General features: G+C 31.5%; 1 protein-coding gene across 1 annotated transcript; it reads right to left on the reverse strand.

The window, feature by feature from the left end:
- Positions 1-76: 76 nt before the first annotated feature.
- On the reverse strand, positions 77-10907 carry LOC148629021 (phenylalanine--tRNA ligase alpha subunit-like). The gene is made up of 12 exons (XM_088542558.1): positions 10761-10907; positions 8688-8825; positions 8367-8468; positions 8081-8199; positions 7387-7479; positions 6065-6193; positions 5519-5634; positions 4984-5074; positions 4762-4861; positions 3341-3587; positions 2874-2988; positions 77-1642 (listed from the first exon to the last, which is right to left on the reverse strand). Exons 1-12 carry the CDS (start codon positions 10887-10889, stop codon positions 1534-1536), a joined length of 1488 nt encoding a protein of 495 aa, XP_088398684.1. The 5' UTR covers positions 10890-10907; the 3' UTR covers positions 77-1533.
- Positions 10908-10927: the final 20 nt, after the last annotated feature.

The raw sequence follows: 10927 nt of genomic DNA on the forward strand, positions 1-10927 counted from the left end.
GAGTATAGCATGAGACTTACAAGGTTTAATAGATGTTTACAATGTTGTTCTACAAGGATCAAAGAAACAAAAAACATTTGTATTGCACATCTTTAATTTTCCTTCACAGTTGAAATAAACATACAACCAGGAGAAGCAATAATACAATGTCTGAAATAAAACTGAGCAGTGACTAATATTCCTTACACCTGTTATGGCACAATATCATTCTGTTGTCCATCCTGATTCTTGTTCCAGACCAATAGGAACATGTAAAACGTACAAGGGCTTCATACATTTCATATTGACCATCACAAAATTTTTGAAAATGAAATATGTAAATTATACAAAATAAGTCTAACATACATTATATAAATATCACTATTACTACCGTGTCAGTGCAGGCTTTCAAGTGACTTTTTGTAAAAAATAAGGGCTATTTTTAGGCCCAATTCTTAAAAAATAAGCGCTAAATTTAGGATTTTTTAGGGCTTTTAACACAAAAATAAGGGATGACATTTTTTCTTTTTCAATCATAATACTAAAAGAAAAATAAGTTACTTACCACTGGCTAAAGACAATATAAAAGCTATTTACCAACCCAAAAAATCATGTCAGTGGCCATGAACAGTTCAGCACTCTAGTTCGACCATTAGAAGTTGAACTAGTATGGGTCCTAAGAAGTTGTGAACTGCTAATGACCACCAAAATGTCTTCTGAGGTGTTTATTTTATCATAATATTCATTTTCTGACAGTACATTTGTATACTAAGCTAGATTCCATTAATACAAACAATATAAAAAGAAATTACTATCTAAAAATTTCAAAATTTGAAAAATAAGGAATTTCTGAACAAAAATAGGGCTTTTTTAGAATTCTTCTGCTTTTATTAGGAAAATTAAGGCTGCTTTTGAAAAGTAAGGAAAATTAGGGAAATAAGGGCCCGCTTGAAAGCCTGTAAGTGGGTTTTTTTGCGTATGGAAAATTTCACATTTTTCTTCAAAAACTGGATGAGGTATTTTTTTTTTGCTTAATATAATTTTCGCAGCAGACGAACTGTTCAATGAATAAGACAAACATAAATAACTCTTTTTTATATTCATCAATACTTCACATGATTAAATTTTCAGGTTCCAACTTCAACCGTGAATACAGCGAAAATAACCACTTATAGAGTATATCAGAAATCTTTTGTTTACAATTTGATTGGTCTGATTCTTATTTGCATTTATGTATAACAAATCTTCAATACTAAGAAGTGATTTATTAAATAGAAATAAGCATTTATGGATTAGCCAAAAACTTTAACTCATTTTCTTTCAGCATAAATATAATCTAATGAAGAACTACAAATATTAATCAATTCTTTCTGAGGCACATTTAAACAGATGTCAGAGAACACATTGTGGAATAATTGTGAGGTTAACCCATCATATAATGCCTCTATGAAACATAATACCTGGCCATTAATTTATCATCACATGATCTGGAACTACTGTCATTCTGTGATCCATAATTATATCAAAGTAAATAAATAAAAATGAAAGCCTACATTAATGTTTCTCAACACGACAAATAGGGTTATCATTCACCATCTGTAGATTAACTCTAGGTCCTATCAATGTTCTTATATCATCTATCTTGTATTTTATCATTGTTGGCCTGCAAAAGAATTTGATTTTTATAGTCATAAAAATTCAAAATTGTATCAATAAATCAAAAGATGAAAAATAAAATACTTCCTAAAGGTAATACAACAAATAGTGTATCCAAATAGTACTTCACGTAGCATATTTTTCAAAATCAAGCAAAGTTCAATTTGGGATACAAATTTGAATAAACTTGATAATGGAGCCCAAAATAGATACACAATTAGAATGGACCAGAAGAACCAGAAGACTTCCAAAACTTTCATTGAAATTGGTAAAAAATAAGCGATTTCTGCAAGTTTTAAAAAGTGCATCTTTTGGCTCTTTCAGACCCCTTATTCCTAAGCAGTTTAGGCCACAACCCAAGAAACCAGAAACTAATCAGAACCTTACTTTTGTAAAAGAAAACCTTTTTTTTTAAATTTCATATCAATGGTAACGGAAAACTATCAACAAAAGTATATGACAAACACAATGACTTCTTCCATATTGTCAACTTTCCTTTCATCTATAGCAACATCCCTTCAGCACCTGCATATGGAGATCTCATATCACAACTCCAGAGCTTGCCGTAACTACACAGACTTTTGGTATTGCATTAGACTTCTTATAATTAGGCCTCTGGAACAGGGTTATGTTGCTACAAGATTGAAGTCATCACTACTCAAGTTTTATGTATGTCATCATGAACTCGTGGATCGTCACGGTGTATCCATCTGCATCATGAAAACTGATTTATTCAATGTATCGTAGTTTTCCTTTACTTTTTCATTTACCCTGGACTTAACTTTTTATTAGCAACTCCGAAATTATATCTAGAAAAGAAGAGGGCGCTTACCCTACCAGTGCACATAGTCCCTGCTCCCAGTTTTTAAAGGAGTCTGAGTTGCTCATTTACTTTTTTTACTTTGTATGGATTATTTTGGTTATTTTACAACCTTTGTTGTGGGTCTTCTTTCAATTCTTTTGATTTCAGCCAGAATCTTGGTTCCCTTGATTACTATTTCATAAAGATCCACAGAGTATTCCACAAAGTATTGCAAAAAAATGTATCTAGGGATGATGACTATGACAGTGTCATACTAAAAACATCTTTAAAATTGTTGATGTCATTAAAAAGTCCTTTATTTTTGTCAAGTTATTATGCAAAAATGTACTTGTACAACAAGACAAAAAACCAATCTTGTATTACACAGTTTGATGTGAGATTTTTTTTCTATATCTCTCTGATCACTTTTAATTACCTTTCTAAAGAGAGACCCCAAGCTATCACAGAAACCCCTTCAGGTAAACCCATAGGTAACAACATTTCTGGTCTGAATACACCTGAATTTCCGATCTCTACCCACTTCTTTAAACCTACAAGTAGAATAATATATTTATAAGTTAGAGCAATTATTTTCACATTTTATTATACAAATTGTTGCTTCAAAACAAGGAACTAGAAAATATTCCAGTTTTTATGTTTAAAATATGTTTCACAAATAATATATAATACAAGTACTAGTAAAAAAAACCTGTAATAAAGAGATGAATAGACTTAACAAAAACAATAGGTCTACCCGGTAATAGGAGAGACAAAACCATCATAAATATGAAGGATGATTTACAAGTTGTGTTATCAAATTCATTTATCTTTAAGTTAATTTTTTTTTTATAAAGTCTTAGAATTTAAAAATCAAATCATTAATGGACTGATTTAGAAACCTACCTTCATGATAACTGAATATCTCCATACTAGGTTCAGTATAAGGATTGTATGCTGGTTTGAAACGTAGTTTAGAAATATTCAATTTTTTAAAGAATTCATGTATAATGCCCATAAGATTTCCCAGATTTAAGCCATAATCTGCTACAACTCCCTCTATCTGGTGGAATTCAGCTAAATGTGTTGCATCGGTGGTTTCATTACGGAATACTCTATCAATGGAGAAATATTTCACTGGAGTGAACTCTTTCTGTGAAGTAAAAGAACACAAATTAAAGGAGAGATATAATTCCATTGCAATTCTTAAAATGATCTATGCCGAAAATGATTTTATATACATTTTAAAGTAAAATAACTTTTCAGTCGCATAATCTCTAAAGCAATACAGAAAACAGAATATGTTATATATACATGATGGAATATGAGAACATAGAACCAAATGTTTTTTTGTTTTTGTTTTTTTTTTAATTAACAAAGTTTGGCTACTATTTAAGTAGCAGTCCACCTAAGAATCATGCAATTTTCACTGAAAGTGAATTATTGATGTCAGATATTTTATCCAAATTGACTTTAAATCAGTTGGATATATCAGAAAAACAATGAATAAAATGGAAAATTTTTTAAAAAAATGTTTACACCGTTACTATAGCAACAACCGCTCCTTAGCAACCACCAATTTAGGGCCTAACAATCACAAAAATGTCACAGTTTGAATGTATTTTTTTATATCTAATGGTGGAAATTTACCAAACTAAATAATTATATTAATGAAGTGTGTGTTTGCTAAGGAATGGTCGTTGCTATGGTTACGGTGAAAACATTTTTCATTTTTTTATATTAATTCTTGTTTTTCCATTAAATCCTACATATTGCAAGTAAATTTGGTTTGAATGTCTGACATCGATAAATCACCCACTGCATGATTCTTAGGTGGACTACTACTTAAGCTTTGAAAATATTCCTTAATCCTGGAAGACTACTGAGATAATCTATAGTTTTTAAATTTGTCTACGATGCAAAAATTGATATGAGAGTCAGATATGTTCATTACCCTAAATGTGTTATCCATTATCTGCAACATGAACCTATTCCCTTCGTTCTTTCTATTGCAGCAATGGTCATGATAGCAAACAATATCAGCTAACACTAATAATAGCACAGTGTCATAGTGACTATATGTCTCATATTACTGAAAGAACAACAGTTCTTATCATTTTTTTTATAACTTTCTTCAGATTGATTTCCTCACGAAGAATGAACAGCAAATTAAGAAAAAAATTAGAGTGAAGAGTACCAAGGGCTTCCTGTATGTAGTTATTTCCCACCATTATGCTGTTAAGAGTTTGATAATGATACATGCTTCCTTGGTTGTGAGCAATAATTTCCATTTTTCTGTAAAAAACAGACTTAACAATAGTACAAACCTGTTGAGCCAATTTATACAGCATTCTAGCACTAACAGCTGTTGTATGAGTTCTCAATATATTTTTCTCTGCTTCAGCTGCCTTCCAGTCATAATTATACCTAAAATAAAAATAATCAATGAGTTAGGGGTACCATACTATAAAAAAGTTAAAAAAAACCTTTTTAACAGTCATTTCATTTCCCTTCAGATTTTTTTTAAAAACAAACTTGTAATAACATACCCTTGAGACCCATAACCTCCTTCTGAATGTGTTCTCTTTACTCTCTGAAGGTAGTCTGGTGGTACCTGATCAATATTGGCTACCCGAGGTTCTGGAAAAATATAAATTTGTTTCTTATATTGAGGTCAAGCTAATACATTCAAAGTTATCAGCTATGAAATCCAGTTCCAAATACAAGGCTATTATTCATTTGTCCATCCAAATCTCTGTTGCTTTTAACAGTGTAATAACAGTTGGTATCTTTACCATCACTGCATGGGTTCTTTAATCATGTGTACAGAAAAATATTACCTATCTCATCCATCTTCTCCTTATCTACAAATTTTTTTTTACAAAAAATAAGATATTTCCCACAGAGCAATATGATATTGTATCTTGTCATTGGTAAAAGAATTCACATGTTTACGTTCATTTAGTTTCGTTAATAATTTTATACTTATGAGACTATTGGCTATTGACATGTGGCTATTCTGATTGCTTAATACAGTAAAAAAATGGGTAATATGAGATAAATAGCACATGCATGTATTCCTACCTGATACAAAGAATGTGTCATGGGCATCTCTAGCCGGATGTTGCTGTGGTTGGAAAAGTGCATCAAAATTCCAGAAACAGCTCTCCACAAAGTTATTGGTGGGCATTTCTGTGAATCTGTAAATATCCTCAATCAATAAGATCTTCTTATAATAATATACAACCAGCTGTTGTTTGCAAAGGAAAAGACTGCTAATATCACATAGTTTAATTCAAATATATTAAATATGGCCAGAGAAAAAACTTTTTGAGGTTACCCTACCTACCTTAGCATTTTATATTGGTATTTTTTTATGAAATGCTGCTAAAATATCATTTTTCAGTTGAGCACTATCAAAGTCAAGATACCCTCCCGTAAGTCTCTATATAAAATAATTTTAAAAAATCAAATGATTTTACCTACCTACCATATTTTTTCATCCAATGTAACCTAAAATGGGCATATATTTTTTCTTGGTCTAAACTTGTTATGTTACTTGTAAGTGCAAATATATGTACCAAATAAATATGTAACCCAAAGCATCTACTATAAAGCTACAAAACTTACCCCATTTCTAAAAATATTTGTCTGTAAGCTGCTCTGACTTTCAGCAATGGATGTAAATGTCCACCATTGGGAGGGATACCCAAAGCATCAAAATTGTAGTCTTTGAAGGTCTTAGTTTTCCATGAACCACTGTAAAATAATTCTAAAATATACTAAATATAATAACTGTAATATCTCAGTATACTCCTTTTTTCCACAAAATCAATGTGAATAGTTTTACTATTCCTATGAGTTACATGCAAAAAGACTATTGACCAGTCAATAGTTTCCTAACTATTTGCCTTCCCTGAAACTATTTGACCATAAGCATATATATATTTCCAGGAATTTACATTGCCGTTATGGGATTGGCTAGGTTTTTTAACATTTCATTGGAATTCTCTCCATTCATTGTTATTCAAGATCGAGTCCTGATATTTCAACTTTAAGTCACATAACACTAAAATCATGAATGGTGCCCAGTCAGCAGGTCAATTTGCTTGTTTGTTGTCTCAAGGTAAAAAATATATGACTGTTTATGCAAGTTCTTGAATAGGTATACAGAGTTCCTAATTTCCAGAGAAATCGGGCAACAGTTCTACCTCAGTGAAAAATAAACTTACTGTTCCCCACAAACCCAGTCAATAAGTATAAACTATTAAATACAATATTTCTCGAGCTACCTGGATATGTTTGTAAGAATATTTTTTATTACAAATTGGTACATTTCTGATGAGGGGCCATAAGAGTAAGCACCTGATTGTGAGCACTGCTTAGTATTAAATGTTAGACAGTTCATTTTTCTAGTGTTTTTTTATATCACTTAAATCTTCTTAGTGGTAAAAGAATTGGATGTATTACTAATATTATGGTGAGTGTGTTTGATATTTCAATTCATTTTTTAACATATATTAAAGGGGGTGGTTATAGCCAGGTTTTTTTCAGACCTGATTTAACTGAGCCAACCAAAAATGGGGCAATTATGGAATTCAGAAGTAAACGCAGGGTTGGAAAAAAGAACCCTTATGGCAAATTCCTGTTTTGAAAAAGCGTATTTCAGCTTTTAAGCAGATGAAAATCAGGTCGTTTGTTTTTTACTATTTAGTTTTTTTGAAGAAGTGTTATCTTTCTGGATTATATCAATTTTGTTGTTGGGGTCTTTCGAAGCTTACTTTAAGATATGTTTATACTTGTCAACAATCTTTTGGTGATTTCTGAAAGTATTTTCTATCCTGTATTTAGGTCATAAACTTGTGCATTTGTTACTTTGCACCATAACCATTCCTTTTCCTACAAACATTATCTTCAGAAGTATTGTCTGCATACCCATTATAGGCTCTTACCTAAGAAGCATTTCAGGTGTAAGATCAACTTCTGGCTTGTCAATACTAAGACTGAAGTTTTCTCCTTTAGTCACTTCATATGAAGTTATCTTTCTGTAAAGTCAAGACATAACTATGATAAGTTAAAGATAGGTTGAATAATGAAGAATAAATTGGAATTCCAATAATTCCTCGACAATTTCATGATCTCTGAAAGTACTTAGTATTTTGTATTTATGTTATACACTGGTGCATTTGTCATATTTCACCACATCCATTCTATAGTTGCTACTGTAAGGTGACATGGTACCAAGGCTTCAGCTCAATATTAAATGAATCAACAATGAACTCACTGTACCCCTTCAAGAGGACTAATACCATGTTATTAAACTTTCAGTAAGATTATTTCCCTTGAAGAATTCTGACATCAGCTTCATATATGCATATCTCCATGTAAATGATGCTTAACTTTATTTGTGGCAGATGTAAAAGATAAAATGAAGAGTTGGACAAAAGGGAAAAAACAGGCAACAAACATGAAAATTTCTATAAACATGTCCAACAAAACATAGCTTTATCAAAACAAAACTTTTGTTTGCAATGAGAAATTATACACAAGCTGTAATCATTAGACCATTATGATCAAAATTTAAAGATGATGATTTCTTTGTCTTACATTCTAGAAATACTTAGAAATTTTGTTAATAATACCAACACTTCAATGATAAGTTTCCGTTTTTTGTAGTCAGCCTTCTGTTCATCTGTTAAAGAGTCTGTTTGATTTTGCTGGAGTTTCTGTAAATTTTTTTGTATAACATCATCTATAGTATCTGCCTGGAAAAGAAAAACATTAATACAACTAGCGTAGCATAAATACTTTGAAACTTAATGTTACTATGACAACATAATACTCATCTTTTCATAAATACAAATAGTTTGAACGTGACAATACTAAACAAAAACTCTTATCACCATCAAATATCAGTTCATTTTTTTCTCACCTTTTTGGTCACTTTTGGTCCACCTTCAGCCTTTTTATCCATGGCAATCCACCCAGCTTGCATAGCTTTGCTAAATCCTATTTTTGCATTAGGAACACTTTTCTGAAAGTATAATAATTCAAAAATCTTATTCTTTACAAAAACTGTCAGTTTACTAAAATTCTCTTAAAAATATATTAGGGTTTGAAATTAGCAGGGGCCTACTTGCCATTGGCCCTGAATATTTCATAATTTTTGTCTTCAAGCAAGGAAAAAAATAAACCTGTCCAAAATAATCTTTTAAAAGATAGCTTTGTCATTGACAAATTAAAATTTACTTACCATAACAGCAGCCTGAGCAATTCCACCATCAGGAATAGTATAGTATACTCTGGCTTCATGACTACCATTAGCAGCAACATCTTTTCCTTCATCAGTCAACTCCCACTTCTTATTGACTACTTGCTCTGCTTTAATCAACTGAAAGAAAAAATGTTTAAATCCTAATACTCGTTTTGTTTTTTTAAAACAAAAGGGGATATTTATTTTTATTTTCCATTTGTTCAATTATCACCTGAAAAGAGCTACATAATGTTAACAATGTTTTACCAAAGTTTACATCATAATAATGACTGTACTACTTGTAAACTTTAATAAGCAGAATAATGAGAATATACAAACTGCAAGATGATGAATCAAGTAAAGTTCCAATCAAAATTTATAATTAAAAGCTTTGTGAGTGCAGCATGATACAACCAATGCCAGTCATTCTCTGTTCACTTAAGGCAAGAGTGGACACAATATTCATTTTTGGCACACTAAACATTGGTACTTATAGTTCATAATTAACACAAAACTCATTTGGACACAATATTGCACAATATTTTGAAATTCTATTTCAGTATAAAGGTCTACTTCAGGGTCCATTCATGAATCACTTTGTACCTCATTACCTCAAAAAATAAATAATAGGGTTAATTTGGTAAGCATACTTATTAAAGCTCTTGTATTTTGGGTAAGGTTTTCATATAGAATCCAATAAAAAAAATAAAAATTGCATCAAAAATCAACTAAAGGTTCTAGAGAGCCTGAATCGCTCACCTGTTCCCAAACGGTATTTTTAGTCTTCTAAAGCTGGACTCTTCACCTTACCCAAATAAATCTCTCAAAGCCATTTTTTTTTCCTTTTTCAAAGGAATAACTCCAAATGTATAAAATTTTATAAAATCGTGACTTTTCCCGACTGGAACTCATACTTTTGACAGCCTTTGCAAATGTGGTTACGTACTATAACAAGATGAATGTCACTTGAAACATTCAATGCATATACCACCTAAGATCGATAGTTTATTGAAGGCAGAAAATAGTGTAATAATAAACTCATAATAAAAATAGCCCTTTGCCATGACAAAATGTAATATAGCTGCTAAAAAAAAGTTTAATTCTGAATATGAACTGCAGGCATAAATGAACACTCTGCAAAGAGTACGGGTTACACAGAAGAAGAAAACCATGTGTTAAATCAAACATAAATAGTCCAATTTTCACAACATTCCCATAATAAAGGTGTGGCATTGTACAAGTGTTTTACCTTTATTGGTCCACATTATAACATTAAATCATAATTTCAATTTTGAAAACCAACCTAGACAATCAAAATGGCAGAAACCATGAACAAAATTCTGTGATGACGTGTGACTCTAGCGATAACTCAGTCCTTACACAAAATTATGAAGACAGTGTACCAAGTAACCAGTTAGTAAAAAAGGACTTTGCTTTTTTTTTTAGCATTCCATGTTTCTTCGGTCTCATATTTTATCATAGTCCAAATATCCTCTGACCCTGCAACACTCCTCTTATTTATTTGGATATTGATATGTTGGGGATAGGATCAGAACGATGAGCCATACAAAAAGTTGGAGAATCAGCGGCACCAAAGAGTACAGCTCTTTAACCACTTTGAACGACTTTCAAGTAATAGTTGTGCAGGGCCCACCTTAATTTTTGTTTAGAAAAGAGCAGACACAATACTTAAAACCAGAAAACCAGAATTAACAGAAAATTTCATGATTCTGGTAAAAAATTACACATCTGCTACAGTTCTGTTCCAAAAGTGACAAGCTCCACCTACTCTCGTCCTGTGCCAACCTGACATATCAATATCCACTTAACTAAGACTAAGAGTAAGAGTAAGAAAGAGGAGGGTTACAGTCCAGGTCAGGGGAAATTTGAACAAATATCATTAGAGCAACATTTTTTTAATATTTAGGCTCTTATGCTCACTGCAAGGATAAGCCACAATAAAGTTTTGTAGCAAGCAGCCGTCTCTAAAATAATTGCATCATACATGCCAATTGACAGTTCGGTACTAAAAATTAAAATAACAACTTGTTTAACAATTAGTAGTTAGATCACCTCTCCGAAAGACTGAAGACTTTTAATTGCTCCGACTATCTTTTGATGGTCTTCTTTTAACTCTTTAGCGAGTTGTAAAGAATTTATATGACCCTTTTGATCAACATGCTGTAAAATAACTTCAGCCATGATGTCAACATGAGTTTCTGCGAGTCTGTTATTTGTGC

This window comes from Perna viridis, chromosome 1, assembly GCF_037379345.1.
Source record: "Perna viridis isolate PV_CMFRI_1.1 ecotype Kerala chromosome 1, ASM3737934v1, whole genome shotgun sequence".
In the NCBI taxonomy this organism is placed as follows: Eukaryota; Metazoa; Mollusca; class Bivalvia; order Mytilida; family Mytilidae; genus Perna; species Perna viridis.

Excerpts from the sequence above, each read along its gene's own strand:
- LOC148629021 (XM_088542558.1), bottom strand. The coding sequence starts at position 10,889 with ATGGCTGAAGTTATTTTACAGCATGTTGATCAAAAGGGTCATATAAAT. Across the intron at positions 5,635-6,064 it reads CAAATATTTTTAGAAATGGG|ATTCACAGAAATGCCCACCA; the intron begins GTAAGTTTTGTA and ends GGATATTTACAG. Across the intron at positions 1,643-2,873 it reads TGGGGTCTCTCTTTAGAAAG|GCCAACAATGATAAAATACA; the intron begins GTAATTAAAAGT and ends ATTCTTTTGCAG.